Source organism: Xiphophorus maculatus, chromosome 21 (genome assembly GCF_002775205.1).
Source record: "Xiphophorus maculatus strain JP 163 A chromosome 21, X_maculatus-5.0-male, whole genome shotgun sequence".
NCBI lineage: Eukaryota > Metazoa > Chordata > Actinopteri > Cyprinodontiformes > Poeciliidae > Xiphophorus > Xiphophorus maculatus.
In genome coordinates, this window is record NC_036463.1 from 13,298,854 (window position 1) to 13,318,714 (window position 19,861).

General features: G+C 37.7%; 3 protein-coding genes and 1 non-coding gene across 7 annotated transcripts in view; 2 read left to right on the top strand and 2 right to left on the bottom strand.

Moving 5' to 3' along the window:
* mtrr (5-methyltetrahydrofolate-homocysteine methyltransferase reductase) overlaps positions 1-9,901 on the bottom strand; it is a 34,353-nt gene extending 24,452 nt beyond the window's left edge. The window contains exons 1-10 of one of the 4 annotated variants that reach the window (XM_023325838.1): positions 9,830-9,901; positions 8,383-8,527; positions 8,084-8,237; positions 7,816-7,933; positions 7,553-7,731; positions 7,311-7,471; positions 7,118-7,231; positions 5,351-5,507; positions 5,098-5,186; positions 2,832-3,012 (exon numbers count right to left, since the gene is read on the bottom strand). In XM_023325838.1, the coding sequence (XP_023181606.1) occupies positions 2,832-3,012; positions 5,098-5,186; positions 5,351-5,507; positions 7,118-7,231; positions 7,311-7,471; positions 7,553-7,731; positions 7,816-7,933; positions 8,084-8,237; positions 8,383-8,526 (1,297 nt within the window). In that variant the 5' untranslated portion in view covers position 8,527; positions 9,830-9,901. Of the gene's footprint in view, positions 1-2,831; positions 3,013-5,097; positions 5,187-5,350; positions 5,508-7,117; positions 7,232-7,310; positions 7,732-7,815; positions 7,934-8,083; positions 8,238-8,382; positions 8,528-9,430; positions 9,511-9,829 lie in introns of those variants that run through there. The other 3 variants (XM_023325836.1, XM_023325837.1, XM_023325839.1) reach the window with 3 other exon arrangements.
* Positions 9,902-10,120: 219 nt separating this feature from the next.
* cct5 (chaperonin containing TCP1 subunit 5) lies at positions 10,121-14,078 on the top strand. The gene is made up of 11 exons (XM_005809861.2): positions 10,121-10,347; positions 10,720-10,780; positions 10,911-11,075; positions 11,693-11,891; positions 12,009-12,201; positions 12,426-12,575; positions 12,693-12,812; positions 12,943-13,128; positions 13,217-13,354; positions 13,435-13,615; positions 13,755-14,078. The coding sequence occupies exons 1-11, from the start codon at positions 10,243-10,245 to the stop codon at positions 13,880-13,882; spliced, it is 1,626 nt and encodes a 541-aa protein (XP_005809918.1). The 5' UTR covers positions 10,121-10,242; the 3' UTR covers positions 13,883-14,078.
* cmbl (carboxymethylenebutenolidase homolog) lies at positions 14,070-17,646 on the bottom strand. The gene is made up of 6 exons (XM_005809860.3): positions 17,540-17,646; positions 15,760-15,974; positions 15,555-15,662; positions 15,307-15,449; positions 15,135-15,226; positions 14,070-14,602 (listed from the first exon to the last, which is right to left on the bottom strand). The coding sequence occupies exons 2-6, from the start codon at positions 15,972-15,974 to the stop codon at positions 14,423-14,425; spliced, it is 738 nt and encodes a 245-aa protein (XP_005809917.1). The 5' UTR covers positions 17,540-17,646; the 3' UTR covers positions 14,070-14,422.
* A 1,030-nt stretch (positions 17,647-18,676) lies between these two features.
* Positions 18,677-18,750, top strand: trnat-agu. Its single transcript has one exon. It is a non-coding gene; the product is annotated as a tRNA-Thr (tRNA).
* Positions 18,751-19,861: the final 1,111 nt, after the last annotated feature.

Genomic DNA, 19,861 nt, shown 5'->3' on the forward strand with positions numbered 1-19,861 from the left:
AAAGAACATGAATTCTCATCCAACAAATTTAGTCTAAGAATCCCCTGAAATGTATTCTGAAATTATCATTTTCAGGGGAATCGTCGATCACAGTGCACCTAGTCTAATCTATTTTATGTGTGTCTGTGATGGAATTTCTATGCAAAAGTACTGTTTATATGGATTACAAAATAAGACAGCAACATTGCTTATGGTAAAAGTGTAAACCTTCTGAGACGTATGGATCGTTTTATTTGGCTGCACAAAAAATTAGGGATTAAAAAATTAGCATTAAAGAAGGATTTCTCATCAAACCATTTTAAAAACCTAAGCACCTGTTCTATTTAAAAATCCATATAATGAAACACTTGTAGAGGCAATTTATTGTATCTGGTTGGAATAAAATTAAAATGAGCAGCGTGATGTATGGTGCAGGTCTAGTTTCTTAGGACAAAAGTATTTGTCAGAGTGAAAAGAATTCACAGATCTCTTCTGGTTTTGCTTTTTTCCCCCAGACTTCAAATGCTTAATCTCCCAAAAAATATGTATAACAGACAAATGTAACACACATAAATCCTAAGTACAGTTTTCAAGAAATTATTTTAGTGATGAAAGAGCAAAAAATGGACATCAAAACCCACCCCAAGTCTACTTTCTGCCATTATGGGTTTGCAACGACTGCCAACGAGCCTCTCACGCCAATGTGTAGGAATTTTGGCCGACTCTTCTTTGCAGATGTGCTTTAATTTAGTTCCATTGAGAGTTTCAGAGCATGAACAGCCTCCGAAAGGTTACCCCGTACAATTTCAATCCGATTTAAATCCTTAACCTTCATTTTGGCTATTTTTAGCCATCCATAGATGGACTTGCTTGTGTCAGCATTGGCTCATTAGCTTTTTTTTCAGAACACCCAATTTAAAGGTCAAAAACCGATGGTCAGTCTTTGGGATTTTCTGCTGGAGAGCAGAGCTTAAAGTTTTGAAGGCGAAATGCTATTTATACCACAGTAGTTGTGAGAGTGGTTTGAGACTGTGTTCTTTTTTGGTCAAAAGTGGCTTTGGCTTGAAACTTGCACTGACTTAGGTTATTTGGCTAATTGTCATATTAAGTGTAGCATAAAAGGAAAAACAGAAGAAAACTGTAAGGGGTGAATACTTGTTTTACAGTGCTGGATTCCCTCTACTTTATACTGATTTAGTTGGTAGCAGAAGTAAAAATCAAGCTTAAAAAAACTGAGAGCTAAAAGATGCACTATTTCATTGCAACCCAGCAGTAAAGTAAACTAAAGAAATGCTCATATAGAGCAATTCTGGGAACATTTCTTTCCCTGAGGCTGTAACCCCAAAGTTTATATTTGACACAATGGAACAATGGATCATTTAACAAGATAGTTGGCTCTAAGCAGTAGAAATCTCCCTCAACTTATACCCTGAGTTTACTTTTACGTTCAACCTGAAGTGGGATGTAGACATCTGGGCTTAAATGCATCTCCCCCTGGTATTTACAGTTAGTGAACAACATCAGCAAACACCTTTCCTTCGGTGGAGGTAATGAAGCAGGAGAAGTGGAAAAATTGCAGACGTGCACTGTCCAATTGACACTCTGAGCCAGATTTGACCATTAACCTATGATCCGGACAGACCCTGGACTTTTTTTTTCCTTTTCCCCTGTCCTCCCAGAGCTCCAAGGCTCATCCGCAAACCAGCCAACAGCTGTTGCCCTGCAGGGCCTTGAACGCACCATTTTTCACCAGGGCAAGACTGTCCGGATGAGAGGTTTCTGCATCAGTTCACCACGGAAGCGAAGGAAAAAAAGGTGCTGCGCTTGGCAAGTTTGGCCTAAAATAACTGACATTGGGGTAGGTCGAGAGCTGTGACACAGCTGTTTTGGAGGACGACTCAACTTGTATATGTGAAGCTGAAGCCAACTTAATTTCACTGTCGGGTAAGTTTCAGTCAAATCCTTTTAGGATCCATGTAGGATGACCAGCCAACTATCTTAATGAGCTGAAGAAAAATGTTTGCTTTTGACCCGCAGTTTGGTCCAAGAAAGATGAGAAACGATAAAATTATTAGCAGTGATGTAGGTAAGCAATAAACCTTCACACACTGAAATTATGACACCAAACTGTTATTGGAGCTGACGTGCATAAAAAAATTCAATAGAGAAATAAGTGTTGATCCTTTGGGAGTCTTCCAAATTAGACTGAGTGGACTACTTTGTGATTAAAAGCTTTGACAAAAAATAAAATAAAATCTGCTTTTTTTCTGAGGTTACAGTGACACCTAGTGGATGAAATTTATCATAACAGAAAAATGTGTCCAGTTCCTTCACAAAGATTGTTGCTGCCTCGACCAAAACATAAAGTCTCATTAAAGAAAACAAAAATCAAATAAAAGTGTTATAGTGCAACATATGGCAGTATGAAAGCTTACTCTTCATTCAATATTTATACACAACTGTTGAAGAGAACAAAATGAAAACATTCAGAGTATTTATATGCTACTGATGTAGCTGGCTGGATCAATACAAAGCACACTCCTATGGATTATGTGACAGAAAGAATAAGGTAAACAAGAATAGTAAAAAAATAAATGTGATCTGCAGAGATTTTTTTTCTCTGTGGCCTGTTAGGAAAAATGTCTGACAAAAACAGCTTAACCTGTTTTCTCTTCTTTTTCCAGTTAGGGGATAGTTATAGCCACAAAAAAGTCCCAACTTGTGTTTTCAGTTCATGCGTTTAAAAAGCATGCAAGTAGTTCGATTTGGACACGAATTCATGCCTATGACGAGTGCGTGTAAACTTGTGACCAGAACTAAAAAGTGCTTGAGTAAACAGGTTAATGTCTGACCTATTAGGAGGCTGAGAGAAGGCGAACAGGACGGGAAGGCTGTGAGAAGCTCCGACACACTGAGGCTTGGATCTCGTACATAGAGGTTGTAGTCTGCAGCACCTTGCTTACTGCAGAGTTCCTGCAGTCTCCTCTTCTGGGCGCTGTCTGACGTATGTTCCACCAGCGCTCGCAGAAAAGCCTTCACATAGACACACAAAACAGATGTGGTTTCACCCAAAGCTGCTCTGCGCCTTTATCAGCCACGGCAGACATTCCTTCTGCATTTTATCCCTACTGAAGGTTTCATCCACTGAAGCAAATAAAGGTGCATTTAACGATGCAAACCGGAAGACCTTGATTCTAGCCTCGTTGTGCGAGACAGTTTAATAAATGTGCTGCTGCTTCAACTACTCTAAAAAAATCATTAAACTTGGAGATGGTTTTGCTGGCCATTTTATCTTGAGGTAACCTTTTAATACTCAAACAAATTCATCAGAACCTATTAGTGCAATCAGGTATTGAGCTCTATTCCCTGAAATCTTGTTAAATTTTCAATTTAAATGCAATTTAATTCACAATTACGATACGTTTTGGAAAAACTATTTGTTTTCCCAAACGTAGGCTGTGTTTTCAATTAAAATACTTAAAAAACATTAATTGAAAGCACTAAAAACCTCATTAAAAAGTAATTACACAACTTCCTTCAATAGCTGTGAATTAATCTAAAAGGATAACCAAATTGTGGAAAGACATTAATTATGCATAGGTGGCTTGAATAATTTCACACAGCTGTATACATATGCATAGATTAGTTATGAACTGTCATCTACTCATTAAAAATATAAATTTGGGTCCTCATCAATTTTTGTTTGATACACTTTCAGCTGTTTTGGGCTCATTAATCACATCTGTAGATATGGACAAGTTTAGGTGAACTTTGTCTTTCCTGTAATCTCCTGACCTCACAAAGATCAACACACGTGCCATATTTAAAAACAGTGTTAAGTTTTCTTAATGTTCAGCCATACTGACACACTGTTATTTGATATTCCAATATAAATAGCTTCATGTTAAAACTGCAATGGAATGTGTCACATACAGTAAGCGGATTTCAAGACTAAATATTCCTCAAATTAATCAATTTAACAAACTTGGTTTATTTACTAATTTATGAATAATGAACTAATGATGCTCTCCAAAATATAAAAAATCTAGTGAAATGATACATCCATGAGAAAAATAAATATGAATTCCATCTTTAAAACATAGGAAAAAAGAAAGACAATGAGTACAAGAAGGTGTTTAAAGATTTCCAAAAGAAACTTGTGCAGAGCACATTCCTGACCACAGCTCAGACATTTTTTTTTCACAGCTCAGAACTGCTACAACTTGATATTTTCACACTCTACATGTGATTTTAATTCTACACCGCCACAGGCAACTAGAGAAGTTTGATGAATATTTCAACTTCGGCCCCGGACTGAGTAAATTCAGCCTCAGCTAAACTTATCAAAGCAAACTTTGAACCCCAGCATTCCTTTCTGGAGCTAGAGCTTAACAAAGACAGTCTGAGCCCCAGTAGACTTGCTCAGTCACAAAAAATGATAAGGAGCTATATTTTAATCATATCTGCATTGTGCAATTAATTACATGTACACTACAAGTGAAGTATTTTTTCCTTTCTCGAACTTCGACAAGAACTTTAAAAGTTTGCCAGGAAGAAGCAGAAGAATGTTTCAGTAGGAAGTTCTTTGCCTTTAGCATTAGCGCTGCTAACCACATAGACCAGAAAAAACCCTCATTGGATTAAATCATAAATAATGACTTGGGTTGGCTTATTAGGGTCCATCTCAACTCAGGGGCTTCTTCATTCAAGGGCCGCATTTGAAGTCAATTAAGTCACAACGATGCGATGAATTTGGCTGTCTAAATTCAAAGACGCCTCCAAATTCGTTCTTCTTTTCCCCGAATTGAAACGACGGTTAAGGTGGATCATTCTCAGCTCACCCTATCCAGAGATTTGTTGCGGGGCGAAGGGGAAGAACACTTGCATCTTTTTCATTAACATCTATAACAAACACAACCGATTTACTGACACAGACACCCTATTTTTATTTATTTTTTCTATTCTTGTTCCTTTTGCCTAAACTTACATGTACTAAATGAGAATCATTGAAGTGACTGCTGAAATAACTTTGTCTTCTTGTTTTTTGTCATAACCTCATGTTCAAACTAAGCTAAGACGGCAGAAGTGGCTATAGAACAACCTTGGAACATGCAGTACCTTCTTAGGAACACTCCTGATCTCAAGGCACCAAGTGAGCAGGAACAGCAGTGAAACATTTTCAGGAATGTGTGGTGGCACCTGTGCACCTTCAGGAGGGAAGAAAAGAAAATCTAAGAATGTAAAATGACACTTTGTAAAGAGGATTTATTGTGAAAAATACACAAAATGATGTTCAATTTGTTACAACATATTTATATAGGAGTTTGGCTGTCTAAACAAAAAAAAATAAACTACCGTATTCTGATCTTACCTCTTTTCTTTGTATTGTGTTTAAGAGAGATCTGAACGCGATGGTTCTTCTGGTCCTGAAGGCCGAGTCTGTGGAGCAGATGGTCCACCTCTTCGGCCACATTTGGGCAAAACACGTCAAAAGAATCTCCAGGGTGATAGGTCATGGATGGGAAAGCCTAGTGATTAAATAAAAATGTAACAACCTATGTTATATAATGTTGTCGTTACACCAAGTTATACACTGCAGTTTCAACACTTGGTAAAAATATTAATTAAAAGGTCTTAGAATAAATTCATTTGTGGTACCATAATCTAATAGAAAAATTTAGACACCTCAAGCCGTTTGTTTAGCTGGGAAACCCCCACTGAATACCATCATATATTCATGTAAACCAGATCTTCATAAGTAAGAAAATGTCTGCAAGAGCCCTGGAACTGTGACAAACAAGCATGGGCAAGGACGCAATTCATCTTGGAAGAAAACCACAGTAAAGAAGATGGCAAGAGAGGAAAAGAAATATTTCCAAAGCAGAAAAAAACAAGCTTTCTAATAACCATGAGAAAAATGTATTTCATATCATCCTGGTCTCAACAAATAGGTGGCGGCACTTAGCTGGTACATGAGTTTCTATGTGTGACGAAGGAAGGTGTCAAATCCCATCGCTAATATAAACACAAAAGCTATAAATATCTGGACAAGGTGAGAGTTCATCTATTAAATTGACTGAAGATGAATACATAATCGAAAAGCTGGACTACAGACATTTTTTATTTGTGAGCCTACCTCTTTATTATTGAATTGAATATAATTTCAGATTTTAGTATAACTTTTCTTCAGGTTAACTTGAAAAGTGAGTTATTATTGTTACAAGTTAATTTTCTAAACTACAGAAAGGTTATTGTTAGGGAAGCTCAAATGTGAAAAATTGGACTGATGTTAATATGCGATAGTAACTCTGCTATTATGTTAGATTTACCAATGTTTTACTGTATCATTTCTTTATCTGATTACTCAATTAATCATAAGAATAATTGTTAGATTAGTCAATTACTAAATATTCATTTACAACAGCCTCCTATCATGTTGTAAATATTAATTTACTAAACATGCTTTAGAAGGCATGCCACAACAAATCTTAATTTTTCTGACCATCGTATGCATAAATGTGCATAGTTAACTAAACTCTGCTTCAAATTCCTGTCTGAGGTGATGCAACAATTAAGTTTTTCAGTTCTTCATTCTCCAGGTGATTGTGAGGGAAAACACCTCACGCTCACTGCTGAGCACGGCATCGCGACCTCTTTGAAATAACAGGATGTTTAAAATGCAAATGTGGCCACCTCTAACAGAACATCATTGTTGATACTTATTTCACTCCAGTCATATGGAAATCTAGGATTTCCCTATTTATTGCAGTGATTGTTTTTGTAATATTGTAGATGAAGAGTTTTAATAGAGCATGAAAAACAAATATACTTGAATATAGTATACAGAATGTACAGAATCAACCTTCTTTTATAACCAGCTGAGTCCCCAGACCTAAAACCTGTGGGGTGAACTTAAGAAAAGACACCATAAAAGATGGCCAAGTATAATCTGGGATGATGAGAGATGGCTCATTTATTCAATATGTGTGCTCAAATTAAAGTTTGGATTTTTCCACAGTTTTCCGTTTGAGACTATGCAAATACACCAAAAAAGTTTTTTATTTTTAGACTTTTTAATACACCATCACAAGGGGAATCAATGGGGAGAGAGAACTACATAGTATATTGTGACGCTTACAGAAATATCCAGTTCCAGCAGAAGAGCTGTCTTCACCGAGTCTCCTTTACTCAGCTGAACCGCCTTAGAGATGGGCACCTCATTACAAGTCTCCTTGCTCAAACGTTCAACAGCCTGAAAAAAGAAAACATTCATGGGGTGAAGGATAAGTATAGCAGATATGTTTTCCTTTTCCATCTCGAAAATTCATCACCTGCTCCACAGCGTCTGCTTCCTGTAAAGCAACGTCTAAGTATGGCGGAGGTAACGAAGGAACATTGAGAGAGGACTCAGACAGCGGCGGTAGGGAACTTGTCAGTGAGGCTGCCAAGGAAACCTGGGGGACTCCTTCACTACAGGCTTGTGTTTTTGGTGCTGATGAAGAGACAGTTGACGCTGAAGCTGGCCTGACATCAGAAATGGCCAAAGAAGAAGAATATTTAGAGTCTGGCTCACAAATCTGTTTATCGGCGATGCTCAAGAGGTTCAACTGGACGTCCGGTAAGGATGACTCAGGAATTTCTTTGGCAGAATCTTCCTTAAGTTGGACAGTTCTGTCAGAAGCCATCTTTGATAAGGTGTCTTTAATGGAATTCCACAGTCCTTTGAGCCAAGGGTCAATAACCAGCTCCAACCTTAGACACAACAAAATCGGCGAGATTCTAAAACAGCAGCAGAACACAGAAGAAAGAAGTGATAAAAGTTGGATGTTCGCTTACCCTACGCCGTCATCTGCGTACCCCGTCGGGTAGAACTGTTTGGCTCCGAGTTCCCGAAGACGACGTTCAATTGTCTTCCCGCAGTTGCAGAAATTTGCGTAATTTGTGTCTCCTAAAGCTGAGATAAACAGAGAACAGCTGATGAGGGACTGAACAGAAAACAATGTGAGGTTATATTTGCTTTATAAATCATGACAAAGCAGTTGACATATTTCTGATGGATAAGCTATAAAAAAGAATTCCTTAACACCCTTGCGTAAGAAATTACCTAAAAGTGCATATAAAAGGTGTTTATAGTGATCAGGGGAGAGGGTCCTTTTCTTGATGCGCTTCACAAACTGTAGGGCATTGTCTGGAGGCTCCCCATCTCCAGTGGTAGACACGACAAAGACTACCGGGGCACGCTCCTTCTCCAAGTTGTACTAGAAGTAAACATACTCTAAACTGGTTATCAGCATTTCTGCAAAGCATTTAGGTGATTTAGGGGAATCCTTATCTTGTTCCGAATGGTTTCTTGTGTGCGGGACTCATGCAGTACAAAAGTAATTCTGGTATATCGACAGATACCTTGTCGTTTTGGTTCAGGCAGCAGAGATCAGCAACCAGGCCGTGCTCCTCAGCCTCCTCGGCGATGCCCTCAGCTATGGACTGAGCCTGACCCTTCTGAGAGCCGTACAACACAACAAAGCGAGGCTTCACCTCAAGAGGCATGCTAGGAAAGCCAGAAAAAAAGAGGGCTTTTTTGCATTAATATAAATATACTCTAATCTTTTTTCCCCACTCAAGAGTTACTGTCACCACATTGTGACAGTAGTCTCAGCTGCCACCTTTCTTTGGTCAGTCATATCACCTAGTTTGGCAGCAAAAATCTGCACATCATCTGTCAAAATAAACACTTAACGAACAAATCAAACAAAATAACATGTATTTATTATGAGTATTTTACGAATGGAGCACTTTGTAAAGAAAAGCATTACGGAGTAACTTTAAATTATAATAAAAATACCTGTTTACCATTGCTAAGATTTAAACAATATATTATCAGGGGAAGTCAAGAGTGTTTATAAATTTGACACTAATGTTACAAAAGGCAATTCAAATGTTTTAAAGAACAAGAGAGTAATTAAATACACTGAAAGAAATTAGAAATAGAATGTTGCCACATAACAATCACAAACTTTAATGAATGTGATTTGGGATTTAATGTGAAACACAAAGTATTGCACAATTAACATTTGGAAGGATAATGTTCACAAAATGCTTATAAATGTGTAACTGACAAGTGTGGCATGCATTTGCATTCTCTATTTATTATGTGCAACCAGATGCACTCAAAAGTTCCCTGATTAATAAAAAGAGTCCACGTGTTTATCATTTTATCTCAGCATAAATCAATGAGTCGTATGAAGGCTCCACAAAGTATTAAGGCAGTAATTTATGCATATTCACAGCATAAGCAGTATTTTAAAATGTATAGTATAATGCATGGGCGAAAAGCAGTAAGACACAACCTTGCAATGAGTGTAGCTAAACAAAACATCTGTTGATGGATGACAACAGATAAAATCTGATTATCTACTCGAAGTAGGAGTGTGTACCAGATGTATCCTCTTACCAACATACTTGGACAAATAACAGACAGACGGCCACAATAACACCTTCCAAGCTGGGTAAAACCTGCACAGTCTGACCGGAATCATATCAACAGCACACCGGAAATTACGTCCAACTTTCACGTTGACAGCTGTATTCATAACAGCACACGTGGGAGCGAAATGTGTAGTTTTGTCACTTATAAACAAAAAGAAACGGTCACCGGCCACTGTAAAAACTAAAAATAAAATACAGCAAGTTCAGAATAAAGTTCAGAAACTAAAGCACAGTTATCTGAACTCCGGTTCATCTCTTGCTGCAAACATTTGCTTCCGTTCGTACAAATGAAATACTATTTTACGGCACCGCATAACTTAGACAATATAGCTAATAGACATTTATTCTGTAGAACGGCCCTTACCTGTTAAGAATGGCTTTACAAATTCACCTCGTCAACACATTTCCATTGACTTTATTTTTCTGAATTCACGCGAGATCAGAGCGCCTGCTGAGCTTGAACGGGATCGGAATAAACCACGTTGTAAAAAAGCACATTTTGCTAATGTTTTTCTAAACGGTCGTCATGCCAATGTTGTAAATATTTTTTTTTAATCAAGCATAATAGTTCATTATTTTAGACAGAAGAGTAAACTGTACATTTATTAGACGATTTTTGAGCATTTATTAAGGCACATTTCTGAGTATTTGGTTCCGCCCTCCCCGCCCGTGGAGCCTTCCAGAAGTCGCCGGCAGAACCGTGCGGCTTGCAGTGTAGCAACACTCCAGTTTTCTAAGTACTGAGCGCACATAGCGACTCTTAAATCATCACTCAACATGTCCACGTTGGGCACACTGGCATTTGATGAATATGGCAGGCCTTTTATCATCATTAAAGACCAAGACAAGAAGACTCGGCTAACGGGAATTGACGCATTGAAGGTACAATGGGCTAGCTAGCAAAAAATTAGCATTATGGTTAACTAGAAGTGAATTTGATGTTTTCTTATTATTTGAGTTAAGTACGAGAGGCGTTTAACCTTAAATGCATAGGTATGTCCTGAAAGCCCACCTGATTTGCATTAGTATCGTAACAGCACTTGAAAGATTTGTAAGCAGTCATGCTAACATGGAGGCCCATGTGCTCTCCGTAAGGCGTTGAGCCAGGGGTGTTGCTTCACAGAGCTCTACCCACAATAGTCAATGGCGATGTGCATCACCTCTATAACAAAGGTGATGCACACATTTGGTGGCAAATTATTAAGTGATAAAAGATGAAATTGTTGGCTAACTTCAAATATTGTGTTTTTATAGTCTCACATCATGGCAGCCAAAGCAGTCGCTTCAACGCTGAAAACATCTTTGGGACCTAACGGTATGCAAGAACTATCCACTATGCTGTCATTTCGTTTTATAAGGGTCTTCGAGTGGCTTTTATTTCAAACCTCTATTTGTCTTTATACAGTTAAGTGTATTAACATTCCTCTTTAACAATTATTAATTAGGTCTGGACAAAATGATGGTTGACAAGGATGGAGAGGTGACTGTCACTAACGATGGAGCCACTATTCTCAGCATGATGGATGTGGACCACCAGATTGCCAAGCTTATGGTGGAGCTGTCCAAGTCCCAAGATGATGAGATTGGTGATGGAACCACTGGAGTTGTCGGTATGTGATCTGGCGCAGATGTGATGGTGCTTCTGAATCCATTCTGCTATAATTATTCATTTACAAAATAGTCCTGTACTCAAATAAAAACTGTTCATATCAGGTAGGCCTGCTACTAACAGCTTTTTTTTGGAGTAATCCAATTAATGTTTCAATTAATTCAATCATTAATGTAAAGATATTGTTCTTAAAAAATATATATGTATTTTCTCTCTACTTATCAGGCAATTTTTTGCATTAATTGGATCCAACAAAGTTCATTGTAAACACACAATTGATACTTTTCAAATGTCAAGGATGGTGGTTCTGAAGTGTTAATGAACAGTCAGAGTTCTGTGTGGAAGTCAATAGAACGAAGTTGTTTCTATTAAATCCTTTATTTAAGATGGGATGGGGAAAAGAAGTAGCATATCCCTGTAATGTACATGTCAACTATGTGTTTTTGTCTTGTTCTTATGGCGTTAGTGGCCTTCCTTTGTTTTTAGCTTGATAGGAAGAAGGTTTGTTAAGATGGGGAAAACATGCCGGAAATTACTCAGCTCAAGAATCGAACATGGGACTTTAGCCTCTAATTTTATATGGTAGATTTTAACTAAGACATTTTTATTTTGTTTTAGTGCTGGCCGGAGCACTGCTCGAGCAGGCCGAGCAGCTGGTGGACCGAGGGATCCACCCCATCAGGATCTCCGATGGTTACGACCAGGCTGCACGTATTGCTATAGAGACATTAGACAAAATGGCAGAAAGTTTTCCCTGTGACCCCAACAACACTGAACCTCTCATCCAGACTGCCATGACAACACTGGGATCAAAAGTGTAAGTCATAAGGTTTTTGGGTTCACAGTAACATTTGTGGGAGATCTTTTTATTTCCTAACTTCACATAATCAATCCCGTTAGTTATATTGAATGGGTTTTTTTTCTTGTTTTCTAGAATTAACCGGTGCCACAGACAGATGGCAGAGATCGCAGTGAATGCAATCCTCACTGTGGCTGACATGGGAAGGAAGGATGTAGACTTTGAGCTCATCAAGGTGGAAGGGAAAGTAGGAGGAAAGCTGGAGGACACACAGCTCATCAAGGGTGTGGTAGTTGACAAAGAGTTCAGCCACCCTCAGATGCCCAAGGTATAAATATGTATGAATAATATTGTGAGAGGATTCCTGTCTTTTTTGTTAATCATCTTTTAATTATCTGCTTCTAATTTTCCTCCAGCAAGATGAAATATAAATTATTTGTAATTTATTTAATCAGATTAAGAATAAATAAATAGGATGAAGATCAATTTGATTACCTGCATCTGATTTAGCTGTATCGTAACAAGGCAAATGTTTCCTTCCTTTTTTATAAGGCTCTAAATGATGCTAAAATCGCTATCTTGACCTGCCCGTTTGAGCCTCCAAAGCCAAAGACCAAGCATAAGTTGGATGTGACCTCAGTTGAGGACTACAAAGCCCTGCAGAAGTATGAAAAAGAAAAGTTTGAAGAGATGATCCAGCAGGTAAACGCCCCAAATTACTGTCCTGCTTTAGATTGTTGCTAGAGCTGATTGTCGTAACGACTTAAATGTTTGATTAACTCACTTGGTATAAACAATGTGTGTGTGTGTTTATTTTAGGTCAAGAGCACTGGTGCTAACTTGGCCATCTGCCAGTGGGGCTTTGATGACGAGGCGAACCACCTTCTGCTGCAAAACGAGCTGCCTGCCGTGCGCTGGGTCGGTGGGCCAGAGATTGAAGTAAGAAATGGTTAAAATTTGCCGAAAACCTTAAAGTCAAACTTTCCTGTACTCTTTCCACCTTGATTATCCCATTAAATCGAGTATATTACTTACTAATTACTCGGTGTGTTTTATGTTTTTTGTGCAGTTGATAGCGATAGCCACCGGGGGGCGGATTGTGCCGAGGTTCAGTGAGCTGACGCCAGAGAAGCTGGGCACCGCCGGCTTAGTGAAGGAAATCTCCTTTGGCACAACTAAGGACCACATGCTGGTGATCACAGAATGCAAAAACACCAGGGCCGTAACCATTTTCATCCGTGGTGGCAACAAAATGGTGAACACCTACCATCCCTCACCCTGTAAACTACGTATTTACCTTGGCGCATGTTGGTTTTAATCAGCTCTTTCATGTTTGATAATAGATCATCGAGGAAGCTAAGCGTGCGCTCCATGATGCTCTGTGTGTAATTCGCAATTTGGTCAGAGACAACCGTGTTGTTTACGGCGGCGGAGCGTCAGAGATTGCATGTGCTCTCGCTGTGAACCAGGCGGCGGATAAGGTACGACTTAGACAATTGATGTAAAAATCTTGATGTTGACACTTAGACCGTTTTGTACTTACATCGGTTTTCTTCAACAGTGCCCATCATTGGAACAGTATGCCATGAGGTCATTTGCTGATGCTCTAGAGGTCATCCCAATGGCGTTGGCTGAGAACAGCGGTCTCAGCCCCATCCAGACTATGACCGAGGTCAGAGCCAGACAAGTAAAGGACAACAACCCTTTCCTTGGCATCGACTGCTTGCACAAAAACACCAATGGTAAGGCGTTTGTGCTTTGTTCTTTGATCTGCATATTTGAGAAACAAATAATTTTTTTTTTTGGTCTACCAACATGAATTAATTGAGAAAACCTTCAAGGCCTCATTTAGCTTAATTGGCTTTGTGTCCTCTTGCACAGACATGAAGCAGCAACATGTAATTGAGACCTTGATTGGCAAGAAGCAGCAGATTCTTTTGGCTACCCAGGTGGTTAAGATGATCCTAAAGATAGATGACATCCGAAACCCAGGAGAGAGCGAAGACTGAAGCTCCCCGACTGAAGGAAAGCAGCTCAAGTGTGCTCTGGAGGGGTTAAATGTGTGAGCTGTTTCAGAGGTCCTTGGCACTTCCTCGAGCTCCATGTCCACATCTCACTGCGTATTGCTATTTATCATTTGATACAACATGTCCAAGCTTTATTCGTTACAAAGTCACCAATAAAACATTTGACTGATGAAATTTCCATGTGCTTCATTTTATTGACATTCAATTATTGCTTATACATTCACCATTTACAGATTTTAAATATTGATATTAAAAATCTGATCATTTCATTGAGTATATTTTGTCACTGTGTTTATAGTGTTTCTGTACTGCATTCAGTCTGTTTTTGGCATACATTCATGATTTATTGGTTAAAATATTTTTTTCATAAGAAATACTTTCATCCAGACATTAAAAAAAATACATGTGTATGATGTAATATCAACCACAAGATTACATAACCCACTAATCAATACCCATATTAATCTGATTATGTGTTTTAAGGCACTATTTTAGCAATTTAAACTGATTTATTTCACATATTTAGATGTATTTATTGAGCCAGTTGAGCATATCCTTTCTGGCCTCCTCAATTTGGGGTTTATCAGCTGGATTGATGTCCTCTCTCTTGCGGTGGACAAAGCCATGGGTCTGTCCAGGAAATACTTTCAACTGGAAGTCTACTGTACATTTCCCTTTCAGATTTGCTTCCAGGGCACTGACCTAATGAGTGAAAGAACAAGTCTGTTTAAGCACACAAACTACAGTATACTACAATACAGTATATGTATTGCACAGTATATGTGCAATATCTCAGAACATTTTTGCATTTTGTCACACTGAAGTCTTAAACATTGAAGTGTTTCAGTAGAATTTTAGGTGATAAAGCAACACAAAGCAGTACTTTATTTTGAAGGGTACTTTATAAATCTTTTCCAAAACAATGGCATTTCTCCTTTACTGCAATTTTTATACTTATACAGTCATTAATGGATGGTACATGGGTAATGGGGGGGGGGGTATATACACAAAGGTATGCTGTATTTTTCCAACAACTAAAAATTGCACATCTTAGGTTGATCTATTATATAAAACTTTGTAACCAAAAGATTCAGTGCATATTAAAGTGAGAAAGATTTCAAGAAATATCACAATTTTTGAAAGGGTCTATAGAAACACTCCAAAGTTAATTAAAAACATTCTAAATAAAAAAAAATCATGAATTCAATAAAAGTCAGAAACAGAACACACTGACCTGATCCAGGGGGATGACGTTATCGTTTTCTGCAAAGATGAACAGTGTCGGGCTCTTCAGTGAATACCTGTCCTCTCTTTCACGAACTATTCCTGCAGAGTAACACGTAAACCCCATTCTGAATCCAACTTAAATAATCAATATTATATGTTCTGCTAATTAAACGACGTACCATAAACAGACACTCCAGCTTTGATTTCAGGATATAACAAGGCCAAGTAATGTGTTGCCACTCCTCCCCAGCAAAAGCCCACTATTCCAATGCGCTTGGCTCCACACTGCTCCTTCAGGTACTTCAGCACAACGTCAACCTCTCTGAGAAGGAAATAACTATTAGACTCATGCATGATGTTAAAGACTCGAGATAAGCTCTGCACAATATGAGTCCACCTAGATAAGTTGAACTGAAAGTGTACTCACTTGTTAATGTCAGTTGGTTTTTTATCCTTAAGCCACTCCTGAAATGTGGACCAGTCTTTGGTTGGACTCCAAGGTTCCTTCCCGACAAAGAAGTCGGGACAAACAGCACTGCACAGGACAAAACGTGGAAAGTGACCATCAGGGCAAATAATATAACAATCCTGATGCATTTTTCAGTTAAAATACAGAAGTGACGTTTACACACGTGTATCCATTGGCAGCCAGCATATCAGCCATATATCTGGTGTTGGGAAGCTCCCATCCAAAGATGTCTTGGATGACAATCACAGCCTTGTCCGATGTGGCGGAGGGTTTCACTACGTACGCTTTGATGTGCTCAATCTGGACCTCTTGGCCCAGCCCTCCGTAATCAGACCGATCACCAATATCACAGGGACATGGCTTGGCCTCGTTTGCCATCTAATAACACACACACAGACATAGTATGATGGAGATGGAAAGTGTCTCTATTCTGTCAGAACAAATATTTGTAGGACATAACACCTAAGGATAAAGGGAATATGTTGTGTGACCTCAGGTTAATTTGGGAAAATAACATACATTTTTAATATGGGCTGGAAGGGGTCACAATCCAAAGATGTAATTTAAAAGTACTAATATTAGTAATGATGAAAGAAAGTACACACGTAACAAATAAAAAAAAAAATAATAATAGGTATATCATGGAGTCATTTATTGGAATAAGTAACTGAAGAATTCAATTGGGAAATTATTCATATTTGATTTAAAATAATGTACAATTATTTCACTTGCTAATGAATTATTATTGGCTCTCTACTAGTTGAATTCCTTTCTAAATTTGAAATTCAGTTTTAAAGATCAGGGACGACTTTTTTAAAATAATTGTGACTCCATGACCTCTGTGGTCTTTAATAAAGAATACGTAACTTGGTTTCATCAAGTTATCTGCTGAACTCGGATGAAGTCAGTCGCCACTCCTCTCATCAATCAACATGCTTTTCAGACCACAGGATGTGCTAAGGTGACAAGGCAAATCTTTGGTCCGACCACAATCGGACATTTCATAACTGGAATAAAACTGACAAATGTATTCTATTGTGCGTATTAGTTCCTAATGAAAACAGTGGCAGACTAAATAACGTATTAAATGACCTAATGAATACGTTGGTGTAATTAAGGTGAAAAGATAATGACTTGTGGAACAAGATGTTACAGCATTTGGTAGAATAGCAGTGACCTTGTTTCAGTTAGTCTTTTTATCCTAATGCTCTTTATGTGAATCACGTAAAAATGGAAAATAAATATTTTGTAAATTTTACAAGCTACTGCAGATAAACAGGGTTTAATTGTAGAAAGACAAAGAAGAGATGCTGGATGACTGAGGAAAGCAAGAGAGAAAATAGAGACCAAAGGAGCAGTTCCCATAGCAAAAACATACATTCTGCTATATCATTTTTCGTGGGTACATATTTATCATTCTCCTATGTGAATTTTTAAAATATAATCTCATCTTATTACCTTAATCAGTTACTAGGAGTTTCAACATCGTGATGAAAAGCAACAGAAAAAAAAATGCATTGCGTATTTTGTTCATGTTTAAGTTTTTACGGTAAAAAAAAAAAAAAGAAGAAAAAAAAAGAAAAGAAAGCAAAGCAGTTTCAGGACTATGCTTTTGTAAACTGTCTGGCAACGCCTATGGTCATTATCGAAGCCTCTTAATACCAATGCATGTAAGAAATCTGCCATTTAAGCCTTTTAAATCTTAATTTATGCCACCACGGTGGAATGAGGAAAGCTCAAGTTTTGTCACAAAGTTGCTCACTTAGGATCATTATGGTAAAAGTTTCTATGTTACGCAACAGTGACGAAGCATTTTGCAAGAAAACCTCTATCGATCTTTATGGGTAATAATGGCTTATTTTCTAAAAATGTGAGAATTATACGGATTTTTAAGCATTCCGTTAGCATTTTGAAAATCAGCTTGCACTAGTTTAGACACATACCGTATTGTCCTGCGGGTTTCCAAAGTATAGTAATGGTCAATGTGAGAAAAATGAAAGGCTTGCAGACTCTGACACAATGAATGGGCTACTAGAATAAATAACTGGTCACGTGACAAACATCAACCTGCCAAGACTTTCTTGAGGTTGGCTTCAAAATAAAAGCATTTTTCTTTTCTTCATACTACAAAATAAATTCCATTTTGTTGTAATGCAAGAAAGTTTCAGTGTTTGATGTTTATCAAGTGTTTGCTTTGCAGAAACTGAAAGGGGAAAATTTAGATTAACAACATGAAATTCAAACTGAAGATCAACGATCAATTTTACCCAATTTATTTAGAAAGAAGTACTGTCACAGCAAACAAAAGCAGTTAAGGATAAAATTAAGATCTAAAGCGCCTTTAATCGATTCTGAGTGATATTTCTGTATCTCAAATCTTCTTAGTCTTCTCAATAAAATGAATCAGTTCTCTTACATTAAAAAAAGTTGTCTGTTTTCATTGAACATAGAGATATTTTTGCAAAGTTTAAAGACAGTGTGGTGAGTTTGAACAAAAAGATTGGTATTTTATTCATTTTTTTTTAAGCCCACTTGTTCTTGCAGAGTCTAATTTTATCAAAGTTCAATCACTATCTCAAACTTTCTAAAAATAAAATAAAACAGGTTTTGTGCAGAATTTGTTATTTTGCTTAGGTTAAAACGTATTCAGGGTTCCATTTTAGTTGCATGGTGACACTGAAACTTTTAGAATAAAGCTATTTCTTTTAAAGGGCACTCCACATGTAGAAACAGTCTAAAACAAACAAATATTTTAATGCAAGCTGCATTATATCAGACCTACAATTTGTGGGCATTTTAAAATCCTATCTTAAGAAATTATTCATTTCAATTTTATAAAATTTTGATGAGAAACCTGACATGAATTAATGACGCTATAGCCAACTCTTCTTTTGCTCTATGTAACACAAGGATATTGTTACTGTACAATGTTCATCAGTACTTTGCTATTTCCACATCCAACTTCTCTTCCTCTGTTTGTGCCAATTTTTCTGATGCAAAAGAAACCAGCTGCCATACATCTAACAGGATCATGATTCCGGTTTTCAGCTCAGTGTAGTCTGTATAATGTCTTAAATATCGGCGCCGTGGCTTAGTTGGTTAAAGCGCCTGTCTAGTAAACAGGAGATCCTGGGTTCGAATCCCAGCGGTGCCTTTTCATTGAGAATAAGTGATCCTGTAATTATTACTGTCAAAACAATTAATTTATAAACAGATTACACGCAACTATCCTCATGAAAACACTGTCAGGTGTCCTTAAAGTCTCATTCACTTACATTAGCTCATTGCTAATTTCTCTTGGAAACAAGATATATGTCTATCTTTTATGCGGTTGGAAGAAAAATGTAAAAGATCCAAGGAATGTGGTTTCATGTAATACAAAATTATTTGAAAAAAAAAAAAAAAATCTGTGCATAAGATTAAAAAGGCTAAAAATGAATACCTGGAAATGCAAACAAAAATAGGGAGGAGAGTATTTATAATTTTTGCATATCCGTTAACCGAGCCTAGAACTACAGCGATAAGAAGACTTCACCTTTTATCTGCTCGGGAAAGAGACAGAAGACGCCCCGGTTTTAGCTTCACGAAACTCGTACAAGTATCCTCCAGTAGGTGGGGCTATTACCTGAAATTGGACACCTTTCTAGAAGCATCATCTGAGAGAAACCTAGCAAAAATTGCCCTAATGGAGACATGTTCATTTTAATAAGACTAATACATAGCTGTCTTTAAGCAGTGAAATGTTAGCCTAGCTTTATTGATTGTTGTTGTTTTGTTTGATTTTATGCCGTTGCAATCGATACACTGTAATGAAGTAAAACAGTCATGACACAAGCTTGACAGCGGCAGGGATGGGCTTTCTGCCCCTGTTCTGATATCCCAACCATTTGGCTCAGCTAACCAACAAGATCCGGCTCGTCCGGCTCACAAACATATCTTTTGTGTAGCGATTATAATTTGGCCCTCTTCTGGTACGGTTCTATTAGTAAATGTACAAATACGCACATGCAAAACATATATGCTTTTCCAGGAAAGTAATACTAAACTGCACGTACAAATTCGTTAAAATTGCATAAGATTCATTCCCTCTCCGCACAGAATGAACTAATCTGCTCTATTAAGTGTGCCCGCTCTGCATATCGATTACTTTTATTATTATTACATTTACTTATCTCTATTTTGTAATTTTTCCGCTTACAAGCCTTTCACAGACAGATTATGTCGTTCATTTAAACGAGCTGGCAAACAGCAGTGACTCAGCTACG